General features: G+C 46.6%; 1 protein-coding gene across 1 annotated transcript in view; it reads left to right on the top strand.

Moving 5' to 3' along the window:
• Nucleotides 1–15,669, top strand: part of oxsr1b (oxidative stress responsive kinase 1b) — an 87,733-nt gene that overhangs the window by 70,331 nt on the left and 1,733 nt on the right. Inside the window, exons 10-20 of the mRNA XM_042332515.1 lie at nt 775–884; nt 1,133–1,234; nt 2,262–2,395; nt 6,057–6,105; nt 6,574–6,639; nt 7,339–7,461; nt 11,039–11,074; nt 12,663–12,860; nt 13,625–13,680; nt 13,926–13,978; nt 14,561–14,629. Coding sequence (XP_042188449.1) covers nt 775–884; nt 1,133–1,234; nt 2,262–2,395; nt 6,057–6,105; nt 6,574–6,639; nt 7,339–7,461; nt 11,039–11,074; nt 12,663–12,860; nt 13,625–13,680; nt 13,926–13,978; nt 14,561–14,629 — 996 coding nt within the window. The remainder of the gene's footprint in view (nt 1–774; nt 885–1,132; nt 1,235–2,261; nt 2,396–6,056; nt 6,106–6,573; nt 6,640–7,338; nt 7,462–11,038; nt 11,075–12,662; nt 12,861–13,624; nt 13,681–13,925; nt 13,979–14,560; nt 14,630–15,669) is intronic.

Below are 15,669 nucleotides of genomic sequence, written 5' to 3'. Positions count from 1 at the left end.
GCATTTAAGAAATTGGAGGAGGGGCGGATTTTGTTGAAGGGTGAGACCAAATAAGCCGAAGGGCCTTCTTCACATGAACCTCTCTTATGACCTCCCTTTCAGCCACCACGCCCCAAAACTTTGGAACACTCTTCCTCTAACCCTCTGCCTTGCCCCTTCCTTCCCTATCTTCAGGTCGCGCCTAAAGAGCTTCATCTTATAATAATAATAATAATAATACTTGCATTTGATATAGCGCTTTTCACGTCTTCTAGACGTCCCAAAGCGCTTCACAGAATATATTGTAAAGTGAATTGACTGTATATTTGTGGGCGAACGCGGCAGCCAATTGCGCACAACAATGTCCCACAAACAGTCGCAGATTGAAAATGACCAATTTATTATTGTTTTGGTTTTTTGGAGGGATTATTATTAGGCTCTGTGTGGAGTAAGGAAACTTGCCCAAAGTTTCGCCCTCTGCCTGGAATTGAACTCAGGTCTTCGACGGTGCCTGCGGTCACCTCTTCCCGGCTCAGCGTCATGCCCTGCCACAGTCAATACAATAATAATAATCCTTGTATTTGATATAGCGGCTAATTACGCATTCTAGACATCTCACTGTAAAGAGCTCCGAGCCTCTAGCCTGCGTGAGAGGTGCTATATAACTGTACGTAGTTGTCATGATCAATAAATTGTCCTTCTGTTGGAAAGTGGAGGAAATTAATGTGTAACCGTGCTGCTTATATATTTTATCTGTTCCCCCTCTGTCTTTACCACCGCCCCCACACCTTACAGATTTTGGAGTAAGTGCATTCCTCGCTACGGGAGGTGACATGACCAGGAATAAAGTGCGGAAGACGTTTGTGGGGACACCGTGCTGGATGGCACCTGAAGTCATGGAGCAGGTGGGATGAATGATGATCTCTCCTATCTGGAGTCTTATTTTATTTACCTAATAGTAAGTAGGAAATCGGTTGTTTGTTGATTGGCAGATCGCTTTCCAACCTCGTATTCTGCGACTGATTAGATTACGCTAACTTGATACCTGGGCAAGTTTACAGAATACAATTTGACATCGTAATAATAATCTTATCGGCTGCAGTAAAAATAAATGTAATCCCGTGCTCAGGTTTGTCTTGTGTTGTCTTCGCAGGTTAGGGGATATGATTTCAAGGCAGACATTTGGAGTTTTGGCATCACAGCCATTGAACTGGCTACAGGAGCAGCTCCTTATCACAAGTACCCGCCTATGAAGGTACCACTACCACTGCCACCACAGACACTGTCGTTTGGGATTTGGAGACTGGGATTATAGACAACAGCAACAATTTGCATTTACACGGCAACCGGGCTGGGGGGAGGGGGAGGTGAGTGTAGCCACAGCCAAAGAGGAAGGTCTTCACGGCAAGGCGGAGGGATTGAGGGAAAGTATACGTTGAAAAGTGCACAATCTGAAGCTTGAAATTCCACCTCGTTTTAAGTTTTCAGAAACATAAGATAGGACAGAATTGGGGAAACTTCTTAAATTTGGACCAAATAGAGACCAAATGTACGAATTTTCTTAAATCTATGTCCCATTAAATCTAATTCTTAAATTACTGACCCACCCACAAGGGGAAACAGTTTCTCCTTATCTATCCTATCAAATCATAATTTTGAACACCTCTATCAAATCTCCCCTCAACATTCTCTGCTCTAAGGAGAGCAATCCCAGCTTCTCTAGTCTCTCCACATAACTAAAGTCCCTCATCCCTGAAAATAGGGAGATTAGGAGAAATGTTTTCACGCACAGAGTAGTTGGGACTCCCTACTGGGACCAGTGGTTGAGGCAGAAACGGTATTGGCCTTTAAGAGGGAACTAGACAGATATCTTAAGAGTCAGCTACAGAGGTACGGGGAAATGGCAGTGGGATTGAAAGATTTGCTCTTGAGGGAGCTGGCACAGACACGATGGGCCGAATGGCATCCTTCTGTGCTGTAAGTTTCTCTGGTTCTATTTTTCCCGAGACCTTTCAAAAGTCATTACTGATTCTGCTCCAGGTGTTGTTTTGAGGAGAACTTTTCCACAAATTACAAGTCCTCCAAACCAATCAGTCATGCATCATTTTGGTTTGCTAATTAGCCATTTTGTGGTTTGTTTACGCAAAATGGTTGCCAAATCTGTGAATAAAATTTAAAAGTAGTCGCTACACTTGACATTAATTACCTGTGAAGCCCTTCAAGGTTTTATTGGCCCTGTAAGAACTCTGTTCTCTGTGTAATGTTCTCCTCTTGCTTCTCAGGTTTTGATGTTAACACTTCAGAATGACCCTCCGTCACTAGAGACCGGTGTGCAAGACAAGGAAATGGTTAAAAGATACGGCAAGTCTTTTAGGAAGATGGTTTCACAATGTCTACAGAAAGACCCGGAGAAAAGGTAAGAGCTCTCAGGGACACTCCCGAAATCCCTCCAACTAACTCCCTCCCTCTTTTAGAATGTTTCTAACCTACGCCTTAGGTCAACCTCGTATCCCCACTCTTCCTGCCGTCCACCCTTTCCTCATCCCGGCTCGGGTCCAAATCCCTGACTGTCCAGGGACTAGGGACGTCCTCCCAACGTGAAGGGTGCTGTACAAATGTAATTTGTTATAGTCTGAAGATCTCTTTGATTGGGCCTAATCCTCTGACCTTCACGCCTTGTCTGCAAAGAACTTTGTGCTGTGTGAAAGGTGTTCCATAGTGCAAGTTATTTTCAAAGAGCAGATCTTCCTGTGCGTCTGGGAGGCTAGGACTCGTATTAAAACACAGAGTGGGTGTTCTGGAATGAGGAGATCAAATGGGCTGAAGGACCTTTTCCGTTTCAGTCATCTGGTAGCGTAGGGGACCCATGTTCAATTGCTCGGCAGAATGAAACATTCTGCAAATTTCCTTCCTCCACGTACCTGTTTACCAAACAGTAAGTAGGAACCTGGTTGGTAGTCGATTGACAGTCAGATCGCTTTTCGGGGGTAATAATCCTTCCAGAAATAAAGAAATAAATAATTTGCTCATCCACCACTGTGGGACGTTTCAAATCCATTCACTCCCTGTCATCTCCCTACCTCTCTGACCTCCTCACTTCCCAATCCACCACCTGGCGCCTCCGCTCGACTGGCACCAGCCTCCTGCTCGTCCCTCGCACCCACCGCCCCACCATCGGAGGATGCCCTTTCAGCCACTACGCCCCAAAACTCTGGAAAACACTCCCTCAATCCCTCCGCCTGGCCCCCTCCCCTCTTTCAAGTGCTGCCTGAAAACTTTCCTCCTCGACCGCGCTTATGGCCACCTCCCCGCGGCTTTGAGTCAGGCTGTACCACTGTTAAGCGCTCTGAGACACTACCCTGTGTGGAGGGCGCTATATAAGTACAAGTTGTTGTTGCGGTGCGCAATTGGCTGCCGCATTTCAACCATGAAATGTACAGTTAATTCACTTTACAATATATTCTGAGCAATTCGAGACGTCTCAACGACGTGATGTGCAATCAAATCCGAGGATTATTATTATTGAGTGCTTCAAAACCTGAAGTGCACTGTACATTCTGAACGCTTTTTGTTTATTTTGGGGAGGAGCTTTATGAAATGATTTCTTTTATTATTGAACAGGAAATAGTATCCGCGGGTAGTACAATGGGCTGCCCTGAGAGTTAATTAAACCGTCGTCGTGAGTTCTGGAACCAGCGCCCACTCGCCATTCTGCCTTTGTGAAATGTGACGCTCAGTGTGGGCAGTGAAACTACCAGCCGTGCCCAGGGACTGCGACTTCGTTCCACCTCTGCCTGTGCTTTGTTCATTTAACAACCCAAGGCATTGTGCTCTTTCCAAGTTCATTTCGCAGACTGTTTCCCTCCTGTTTGCTTGCGATCAATAGCTGCTCGCTGCTTTCTTCGTGCTGGGAAGCGTAGCTCTCTAAACTGCTTCCGTCAGCGAGCCCAGGATGCTACCTCGTTCGAAGGGGCGCGGAATAAATGCAAGTTGTTGCTGTTGTAGTAAACCGATGGGGCCGGCTCCCTAGGGAGACCCACGGTGAAGGCAGAAATGTCATTTGTTTCAAGAACAAATTAGACATGTGTCTGCTGGAAAATAATATATGGGGCAACTGCATAGCTCGGGACACGACATGTCAAGCGACTGTCAGGACGGTGAAAGGCGAATAGACGGACCTTGGTCCAGTTTTGCCCAGCAAATTCTTATGTTCTTACGTTCTCTGCAGCCGGGCAGGCACTGAGCTCAATCCCTCTGAGCTGCACAGAGTTGTTTTGCGTTGGAGCGGACATTCCGATAAATGGTGTAAGTTCAGGTTAGTCGCACCCTTTGGCTGCTGAGGGCCAGATGCCGGATTTAAGAAAGGTCCAGGGGGTCCCACAAGCAATATTTTATCCTGATTGGCCAGTCCCGTTGCCGAACATCGCCTGCATTTGCTCATCGGACAATGATGTTGGGAATGGTCCCTTGGCCGGGTGAGGTCGGGGCCCTGAGCCGAGCGAGGTCGGGGCTCCGGGCCGGGCGTGGTCGGAGGCCCCAGGCGGCCAGTTGGACGAGTCTGGTTATAGTGTATTACGTGGAGTGGAGTACGCTGCTTCGCTGGAGTCACTGTCCTTCGGTTGAGACGTTAAACGGAGGTCCAGTCTCAGGACGTCTCAAAGCGCTTCACAGGATTTACTGTAAAGTGCAGCGACTCCCTTCTATTTTAAGTAGTACCATCTCTTTTAAAGTCAGCCTGAACAGTTGCAAATGGAAGACTATGTGTTGGCGCTCGCTTTTAAACATCTCAGTTGAGTCTACCTCAACAGGTTGTCTAGTTTAACTGCTTTAACACATCAGAAAATAACCTCAGCATTTTCTAGCAGCCATGGATGACTTGAGTGTTTTATACTGCAGGAGGCTTTGCACTTCATTAATAATAATAATAATAATCCTTGCATTTGATTGCGCGCCCTATCGCGTATTCAAGAACTCTCAAAGGCGCTTCACAGAATATACTGTAAAGTGAATTGCCTGTATATTATGTGGGCGAAACACGGCAGCCAATTGCACACAGCAGTGTCCCACAAACAGTCCAAATTATTATTTTTTTGGAAATGAAAAGTGATCCGCCAATCAACAAACGGGTTCCTACTTGCCAGGTGATTGAGGCGTATATGTGGAGCAAGGACACCTTAGTTAAACTAGATAATCAGGAGCTTTGTTTGCACGAGTATCAGCTGTGTGGATTCAGGTTAACTCCTTATCAACCTGTCCGCTCCCTCCACTCAGCAAACCCTGGCCTTCTCCACATCCCCGCCCAGCCTGTCCTACCATTGGCGTTCGGGCCTTTAGCTTCTCTGCCCCCCACTCTTTGAAACCCTATCCCTCAGTGCCTTTGCCTCACGCCCTCCTTTGCCTCTTTCAAAGCACACTCAAGACCTTCCTCTTCGACCATGCCTTTGGCTACCCTCCTACCCCCACCCTCCCTGCCCTCCACCCCTCCTGATTATAACCCCCAGCTGGGGTCCAAATTCTGGACGTCCTCCCGAGGTGGAAGGCGTTGTGTAAATGTAATTAGTTGTTGTTGAAAGCTACAACATAGAGTGCTATTGCAAGGAAATTAACAATTTGGCCAGTCCATGCAAGCGTGTATACTCCGTGTAAGAAGAAAGTATAGAATTTCAGAGGAGAGGGACAAGCTGAATGGGGATGTAGTTAATGCTAAATGATGGTAGGGTAGGGATTCAAAAGATAGAACATAGTGAGTAACTAATTCAGACCCTTGAGCTTGTTCCGCCATTCTATTAGAACATGGCTGATCTATACCTTAACTCCAGTTACCTGCCTTTGCTCCATATTCATACCCTGACCTAACCGAAATCTATCCACCTAAGTCTTGAAAATGTGAGTGGACCCAGCATCCACAGCCTTTTTTGTGGGAGAGAGAGTTCCAGATTTCCACTACCCTTTATGTGAGATCAAACTGGTTGAATGGTAATTCACATTGCACATTGATGTGATGTTGCAAGTGGACCTCGTTTCCCCAGGCTGCCGTTTCATTCCCGAGTTCTCACTTTTTGTGTTTGCTTTTTCAGGCCTACAGCAGCTGAGCTATTAAAACACAAGTTTTTTCAAAAAGCAAAGGTAAGCTGTATTCTTCTCTGTGTGTGTGTGTGTGTCCTCCTGAGGTGAAAGGCGCTATACAAATGTAATTTTGCTATTGTTATTGTTGTGCGATAAGTTAGTGCGTTACGTTCTGAAAATTTGAACAATCTCCTGGTCGTACACCTATGGTAGAAAGCAGTGCGTCAAATCCTATACAGTAACTCAATATCACTGGAGAGGAAATATGTGTGTGTAATAATAATCCTGTTTTCATAATGCTAAAATCAGAGCTAGGCCACTTAGGTGTGAAATCAGGAAGCATTCCGGAGCTAATAATTGTCTGTATGGCTCATTCGATGAGACTCTCAAGCCCTCTCTTTTTCTTCTCCCCTCTCCTCCCCCCACAACTCAGAGGTTGAAGTGGGAAGGAGAGTTTAGTGATTGAGAGCTTGGAATGTGAAAGTCTCTATTAACACGTTTCTCTTTTTGTTTTGAAATAAATTCTAGAACAAGGAATACCTTGAAGAAAAATTACTAACCCGAGCACCTACGATAGCTGAGAGGTCAAAAAAGGTAATGCTGAAATGTTTGCGTGTGTTTTGTATCGAAGATAACATTGCGGTGTGTGAAACTTTCCCACTATTCTGCCATAGTGGGACTCGAGTTCTTTGGGATTGGTACTTTTTACCAAGTCGTCACTCAGTGTGAACGCAGACCGCAAGTGTCTGTAGGCTGTTTGACTGTGGGTGGATTTCAACAACACCTTGCATTTATATAATGCCCTTCACACAGGGTAGCATTCACTTTAGTCACCGCTTGAGGCCTTTGGGTTTAGTGATGTTTGCTCCTCCAATGAATCTATTCTATTCCCATTTCCCTGAAGACCAAAAATAATAATTTGGTCACTCAATCCACGACTGTTTGTAGGATACTGCCGTGCGCAATTGGCTGACACGTTTCGCCCACAAAAATACACACTGGTCTTTTCTTCTCACCTTATCACGTCTTCACGACGTCTCAAAGCGCTTCACAGAATGTACTGTAAAGTGAATTGACTGTATATTTTGTGGGCGAAACACGGCAGACAATTGCGGACAGCAGCGTCCCCACAAACAGTCGTGGATTGAAGTGACCAATTATATATATATTTTTTAAAGGGATTATTAACCTCAAACTACTGGATGGAGTTGAAGGATGGAGGATAGATACTGTGAGATGCAAAGATATCTTGAGGGCTCAATCTTCCTCTGAACATTGTTGTTTGTGTTGCAGGTGAGACGTGTGCCAGGCTCCAGTGGCCGACTGCACAAGACAGAAGATGGCGGCTGGGAGTGGAGCGACGATGAGCTGGATGAAGAGAGCGAAGAAGGGAAGGCTGCAGTGTCTCAGCTACGGGTAAGTCCACGGGAAGCATGCTTCCTCTACATCGCCTGGAATACGTCCCTGGAGAGGAGAAGAGAACTCTGAATGCATATCACAGATGCTGTTATGTTCCCGTGCTCCACGTTAAGTGTACAGATTGTGTAGCTCTCCTCTCACGCCACCCAAATGACAGGGTATGTTTTGTTTAGAGGTTATTATTGGAGCTCTGGAATTCTAACTTCCTGGCTCTCGTGGCCTCATGCTCTTTAGCCTGGAGACCATTGTTTTTAACAGTGTGCACGACCCGTCTTAATCCAAAAGCCCCCCCACCCCGCCCCTCCTGATCCCAAACCCCTGCTGGGGTCCGAATCCCTAACTGTCTAGCGCCTTGGGAAGTCCACTTGCAGTGAAAGGCGCTGTGTAAAATGTCACTTGTTTTATTGAGAACCGCAAGAGAAAAAGCACACTCTTTCCAATAGTAATGATCGTCCGCTAGCAAAAGACCTGGGCTCAATTCCCGGCAGGGTGAAACCTTGGGCAAGTTTCCTTACTCCACACGTCTGATAATAATCCCTCAAAAAAACAATAATAAATTGGTCATTTCGATCCCCGACTGTGGGGACGCTGCTGTGCGCAATTGGCTGCCGCGTTTCGCCCACAAATATACAGTCAATTAACTTCACAGCATATTCTGTGAAGCACTTTGAGACGTCTCGAAGATGTGAAAAGCGCCATATCAAGTGTTATTATCATTACTTTAAGCCCGAATCTGCGAATTTTTCAAAATATTAAAATTTGAATAGCAATGCTCTTGAGGCTTGGTCCCTGCGAAACGTCAGGGCTCAGGTAACGTGGTCAACTACACAAACTGCTTTTTACATGGTGATAGGGTGCGTCAGCCCTGACACGGTGGTAGCACGCTTGCCTCTGAGTCAGACGTTGGCGGGTGCAAGCCCCCACGTCGCTCAACCCACAACCATTTGCGGGACGCTGCTGCGGGCAAATTGGCTGCCACGTTTTGCCCACAGAATACACAGTCACTACACTTTGCAGTTATATTCTGTGAAGCGTTTTGAGATGTCTTGACGACGCGATGCGGCACTATATCAAATGTAAGGATAATCATTATTACAGTGATCACAGCTGCGATTGCTGGGTGAAAAGGAGGTGTTGCACACTGCAGCTCGTTCCTGCAGCAGCTGCTTTTAATTTTCTTTTACCCTTTGCTCTACATAAGGAAAAAAAATCAGTTTCCCTCCATCTTTCTCTGATATAGAGCAGCTGCTTGCTTCCCCCCCCCCCCCCCCCCCCCCCCCCCCCGCCACCCCTTCATGGCATCACAGCTTGCTGCTTTTCCTTTAACTTTGATGCAGTCGTTTGGTATCTCTCCAAGACTTGGCCCAGAATGGCTATAGGAACAGGGGGGGTGTCATTCAGCCCCTCGAGCCTGTTCTACCACTCTATTAGATCATGGCTGATGTGAACCCAGCATCCAGGGATGTCCTCCCGACGTAAAAGGCGCTATACAAATGTAATTTTGCATTGTATTATAGCTCAATTTCAAATACCCGCCTTTGCCGCATTTCCCTCAATATCCAGACCTAACAAACATCTATCCATCTCAGTCTTGAAAGTTTGAATGTGTGTCAGCCTGGCTCAGTTGGGAGTGCGCTCACCTCTTGAGTCAGAAGGTTGTGAGTTCAAGCTTCACGTCGGGACTTTGAGCTCAGTGTACACTGACAGTGCAAAATGTTGAACGAAAGTCCCGGGTGCCTGTTCAGGTGACCCTTAGAGATTCCAAGGCACTATTCAAAAAGAGCCAAGGCACTCGCATTATTGCTACTTTTGCGGAACATTGCTGTGCGCAGATTGACTGCCGCGTTCACACCAGTCCTTGCCAGGCCCCACTAGCTCCCAATTATCGATCGGATCGATTTTAAGATCCTCTCACTCATTTTCATGAAGCTAAGTCTTAAAGAGCTGGAGGCCAGGGCCGGGCTTCCTGTGGCTTTGTACTGATTATTCATTTAATAGACCACACCCCAAGCCTAAATGCGTGTTTGGCTTTAGTCACCACAAGAAAAATGGTGGAGACTTGCACAAGTGCAGCCATACTGATCCTCTTTATTGTCTGATATAAGTAATGACACCTCTGTATAGTTAATCTATTAGTAGTGACAGTGGCTGTATTTTAGTTTCGGTGAAGGGCTTTGAGGCGATTCAATGACGGGATAAGGTGCTATATCAAATGCAAGGATCATTATTCTATAGCATGAGAATTGTACTGTTGGGCAGTGGTCACCTCAAGGCAAGCCTTGGAAGATAAGCTTGGGGGCTTGCGAGGCAAGTTTGCAGGTAGTTTCTCTCTCTCCCCTCCCCTCATTTTCTTTCCATTGCGTTGAAGCCAAATGCAGGGTTCCAGACTGGAGATCAACGCAGTGAACTGCATGTCCCAGTGCTGGCCTCAGCATTGCCATTACCAGCTCATTGGAAAGAAGCTCACAATAATGATAATCCTTGCATTTGATATGGCGCCTTATTGTTTCTTCGAGACGTCTCAAAGGGCTTCAAATAATGTACTGTAAAGTGAATTGACTGTATACATTTTGTGGGCAAAACGTGGCAGCCAATTGCGCACAGCAGCGTCCCCCACAAACAGCTGTGGATTGAGTTCTGATGAAATGGACCCGAAATGTTATGGGTGGGTAATGTGAGCCTTTCTTCAGAATATTTATTATTCCTTTAACAAATGGGTTTGCGTAAACATTTGAGGATTGCTTGGACCCGCATGTGTCGTGCCTCAGCGTTCCGGGCAGCTGCTCGTAACAGCTTCCATATTGTGGGTTACCGCCCCATCCAAACACAGCTGGGGCGCACTGCTGGAGCTCGTCTTTCAAACCTATTGACGCGTAGCTCAGTGCGTCAGGCTTTAGTCTATCAGTTGAGCAGCTGGCTTCGCGGGAGTCGAATGGTTTCACTGAGGAGCTTATCTCCCAGGATGGCTTTTGTTCCTACCCTGGGCACAGCTTTGGTTTGGTTCCTGTTTGCTTCCATAACTCTCCGCAGTGACTGAATTCAAGGTCATTATTTTCAAATCGTCACCCCCTGATTATGTCGCCCAGAAGCCACCATCCCATTGCTCCAGAACACTGGGCGCAATTGGCTGCCGCGTTTCGCCCATAAAACACACAGTCAATTCACTTAACAGTATATCCCGTGAAGCACTTTGAGACGCCTCAATGATGTGATAAGGCGCCGTATCAAATGCAAGGATTACTATTATGATTACAAGACCCTGGACATTCAGGGATTTGGACTGAGCTGGGGGTTGGGATCAGGAGGGGTGGAGGGCAGGGAGATTGGGGGTAGGAGGGTGGCCGAAACCGCGGTCGAAGAGGTGGGTCTTGGTTGTTGTATAGTTTTTGCTGTTGTATAGCTGGAGCACTCCCCCTACAGCCTGCCTTCTCTATCCTGACGCCATTGTCACCACTTCAGGAACACCCAATGGTAGGAGAATGCTCGCAATAAACCGCGTCTGTGAACCTCCGTGTAATGATGCAACGGGTACTTCCACACGTCCCATTGATTTATTCTCTCTCTTTCTCACCAGTCCCCCAGAGTGAAGGAGTCAATGCAGGCCCCAGAGGTAAGCGTGGATTTCCTGGTGATTTGCTGAATTTCTTTATACAAGTTTATTACTTTATTAAAAATAATTTGATTTTTTTTTCCAAAAACAAGTAAGCAAAGTGCTGACGCTTACCTTAGCGTTCTGTGTTTCAAGCCACAAGTCTAGGTGTCAACCTGGCACAACGGGTAGCACTCTCGCCTCTGGGTCAAGCTTCAGACTTTAATTTATAGACCAAGCCGCAAACTATTTTACTGGAGAGGGTGCAGCCTTGTTAGAGATGTCAACATTGACGTGGTGTCTGTCTTGAAACTCCCCCATTGCTACTCAAACCTAAATACTGTTGTCTTGGTACATCCTAAAGTATTGTTTATCATTCCGCAGTCGCTTTCCTGGGGTAATAATCCCTTTTTAAACAAAAATGTGGTCACTGAATCTGGGTGTGGGACACTGCACTATGTAAATCTTTGCAGATAACAATCTTGGCTTTTCTAAATGTGTTTTGTGACCTCTTCACCTCGCTGTTGATGCAGGATCTTACGTCCAGTGTCCACTCACTTTGCAGCTCCTCGTAACTGCTGTGTTTAAACAAGTCGCCTTGATTTGCGAAATTCCTCAGCCCTGGATGTGACTAACGACGTTTTTTTTTTTAATTACGCAATTTATAGGTTGTGCCGTGAAACGCACCGCTGATTGAATCATTTTCCAGTTTGCGCAGTTGTATTTATGCGACGTTTTAATGATTTGCAAAGGCCCTGTAAGATTTTTTTTTAAAAAAAAAAGGGACCACACCACGTATTAAACCTGCGGAGTCTTGTGGCTTTAATGATTACAGCCCTCGCCTCGCGAGTGAGAGACCCGGGTTAATTGAATGCATGCTGTGGGGCCACCTGTAGGATGCTGACCGTACTGCAGGCTATGGGCCTTAACGCGAGAGGGGTTTGGGATCACAAGATTTGTTTGGGTAAAGAAGGTTCTTCGCTCTCTCTGATCGCATCGCTCTACAACGTCCACCCTTCCGTCTTCCCATCAAACTGAGCTGCTTTTTAAAGGCCCCAGCGTCCTGACTTCAACCGCCCCCTCCTGGCCACGCTTTCGATGAGATGTTAAACCGGCTACCCGTTCGGGCGGACATTAAAGATCCCGCAGAGAAGGGAGTTGCTCTCTCCGGCGGTCCCACAAACGGTCCTGGCTTGAGTGGCCAAATTATTATTTTGTTTAAGCGATTATTACCCCCCCCCGGAAAGCAATCCGCCAATCGACGTAACAGCCACGCAAGCAGGAGGACCTGGGTTTGATTCCCGGGCAGGGCGAAACCTTAGGCAACTGCTAGGAAACAGGCAGTGGAGTAAGGAAACTTGCCTAAGGTTTCGCCCTGCCCGGGAATCAAACCCAGGTCCTCCTGCTTGCGAGGCGAGTGCTCTAACCACTGAGCTACAGGGCGGCATTTGATCTTATCCTCCGTACCATCCCTAGCATCAAGCTATGACCTGAAGCTACACACTAAAGAGCAGCCCATAGCTTTTTTTATACAGTGTACAACTTATTATTATGATAATTTATGATTGAAAATCGATGGGGTTTATTTTGGTGTCCAATCTGCTCTCAGCTCATCGTATCAACGGAGACGGCGGTCCCAACTCCACAGCCAAGCGGCCAAGTCCAGCAGCAAGTGCTACCTCAGCCCACAGCGAACGCCCCCGCGACTGCTCCTCACACCAACGTGGTGCCTACAGCCCAGCCTTCAGTCCCCTTGTCGGACCCTTCCCAGCAAACTGCAGCCCAGCATCAGCTCCCAGCCTCCCAGGTACACGTCGTATCGCTCCAGCCAGCTGCTGGTCCGCCCTTCATTCTTTGTCCAAAGTCAATCAGGGGTCCCCGCCACCCTCCTTCACATCCAGGCTTCGTCGATTCATACAAGGCACAGCTCAGAAACATAAGAATTTTCTACGCCTTCCACCATCGCGTCAGTCGCTTTGTCATGGTGATCCCCAAGCTATATACTGTATCCCCAGATATTTCTAGCAGAAATCTGTCTCGTTTGTTCTTGAAACAAATGATATTTTCTGCTTCCACCTTCTGTCTCCCTGGGGAGCCCGTTCCATAAGTTTACATTCAGCCTGGCTGGTGCTCATCCTTCTGCATCCCCCCACACCTGCATTACACGCCTCCTGATCGCAACCCCCAGCTCGGGTGCAAATCCCTGACTGTCCAGCGTCCTGCCACGTCCTCCCGTCGTGAAAGGTGCTGTGGAAATGTAATTTAGTATTGTTTTGGCCCACAAAATATACGGTCAATTGACTTTAAAGTATATCCTGTGAAACGCTTTGAGCCGTCTGAAAGCCGTGATAAGGCGCTGTGTCAAATGCAAGGATTATTGTTAACCTTCCTCACCGAGGATCTAAAGATCTGCCTCTTGAATGTCTGAATAGACTGTAGCGCCTACACCATATATAGAACCTTAACCCCGGGGTGAAAGAAATGTGTGCCTTAACTTTACGCTGTTTGTACAGGTATTGAAGATTTCCCCCCTGCCCAGCCTCCTGTTTATCTGATACCTTTTGCTTTCAGGTTGCTCCTGGGTCTGAGGCACATAAGCCCCCAATCAGCCTTGTGCTGAGATTACGGTGAGTTGTTCTGCTCACCGCTCTTTGTTGTGACACGGGTTTGAGTATAATGGGCGCACCATTTCCACGGAATTCCCTACAAATGCGCTACAAACATCCCTTCCACTATACACCTGTACACACCGTGTTATATTCTGTGAAGGTCTATCCGATGGCTCAACTATGTGATAAGGCACTATATCAAATGCAAGGATTATTTATTACTATTTAATTGGTATTAATTGGAACATCTCTCCTTCAAATAGAAATCTGAAGAAGGAGTTGAATGACATACGATTTGAATTTACACCTGGGAGAGGTATGTTTCCTGTCTTGCGTATAAAGCAAGGATTTTGTTGATTAATGTACACTGTGGCCCTAAAACTCTATTGCAATACAAAGCTGCAATACAAAGTACTGTTATGGTTAGAGCACTCGCCTCTTAAGCGAGAGACCTGGGTTCAATTCCCAGGCAGGGCGAAACCTTAGGCAAGTTTCCTTACTCTCTGATTACTCTCTGTTAATGTCGACTAATCGACATAAATTAGTCGATTTATGTATCGCTCTTTTGGGGGTAATAATCCCTTCAAAAAAAAGTAATAAATTGGTCACTCTATTGAGGACTGTTTGTGAGACACTGCTGTGTGCAATTGGCTGCTACGTTTCGCCCACAAAATGTACAGTCAATTCGCTTCACAGTATATTCTGTAAAGTGCTTTGAGAGCGCTCTTGAAGACATGATAAGCTGCTATATCAAATGCAAGGATTATTATTACTATTACGTTGGAAGGGAGCAGCTTAAGGAGAATCAGAGAAGGGGCGGGGAAAGAAAGACAAAGTTGAAGGACAGTAGACAACAAGGTCACTGTAATGAACGGGTGATCTATGATTGTTCCCACAGATACAGCTGATGGTGTTTCCCAAGAGCTGGTCTCAGCAGGACTTGTTGATGGCAAAGATGTGGTAATAGGTAAGTATCAGCCGAACCCCAGCACTGAATACAATGTCGTAATGTGTTAAATGAACTAGCGTAGTGTAGTGTAGCGTAGTGGTTAGAGCACTCGTCTCTTAAGCGAGGGACCTGGGTTCAATTCCCAGGAAGGGCGAAATCTTAGGCAAGTTTCTTTGCTCCACTCGCCTCTGTCTACCGAGCAGTGAGTAGGAACTCGATTGCAGGATCATTTTCCGGGGGTAATAATCCCTTCAAATAAAAGAGAAATTTAGTCTCTCAATCCACAGTTCTTTGTTAGACACTGCTATGCACGATTAACTGCCGTGTTTCGCCCACATAATACAGTCACTCCACTCGACAATATATCCTGTGAAGCACTTTGAGAGTCAACGGCGTGATAAGGCACTATATCAAACGCAAGGACTGTTATTATTATTATCATAAACGTGGGTTTTCAATCCCAGAATTGCGTTGTCGTAACTTGTTATTTGACTGACTTACCCACTTCCTTTGCTACTCTGATGCCAAGACGCCACACAGACATAGCTCAGCTCAGCCCGGAAAACCCATCATTAAGCCAATCAACTTCAGAAGTTTTAGGTTATAATTGTCACCCGCAAAGCTGCAATTTAAAATGATTTCATGTCTGCGCTGATGTGCAGTTGGTTGATTGTATTCTCCAAAGTGACTGTCTGTGCTATCTCGCATGTTCTTTCCTCTGCCTGCCGTACAACGCGGTTTGGGTTGCAGTTTAGGGCGGGGGGGGGGGCGCAGAGCTGGTCATGTAGACCACCGCTTCCACCTCTGTATGATCCATCTCTACAACAATAACAACAACTTGGATTTATATAGCTCCCTCCACGCCAGACGGCGTCTCAGAGCGCTTCACAGTAACGGATCCCGGGATCCCGATCTCTATAGATTCACTGAATGACCTACCCCACCCTGAACCACCCCGCTTCCAACCTTAGCAATCCTTAGCAGGAGATGTTTTCTCCTGCCCTTACCCTTTGCTCTTCTTAAATCCCAGCTCCACCTCCTTGCCCCACTACTCGCCA

The sequence above is a fragment of the Callorhinchus milii genome, unplaced genomic scaffold (genome assembly GCF_018977255.1).
Source record: "Callorhinchus milii isolate IMCB2004 unplaced genomic scaffold, IMCB_Cmil_1.0 Scaffold2, whole genome shotgun sequence".
Lineage (NCBI taxonomy): Eukaryota > Metazoa > Chordata > Chondrichthyes > Chimaeriformes > Callorhinchidae > Callorhinchus > Callorhinchus milii.
Note: the sequence above shows the minus strand (reverse complement) of the source record. Positions and strands in the feature narration are given on the sequence as shown.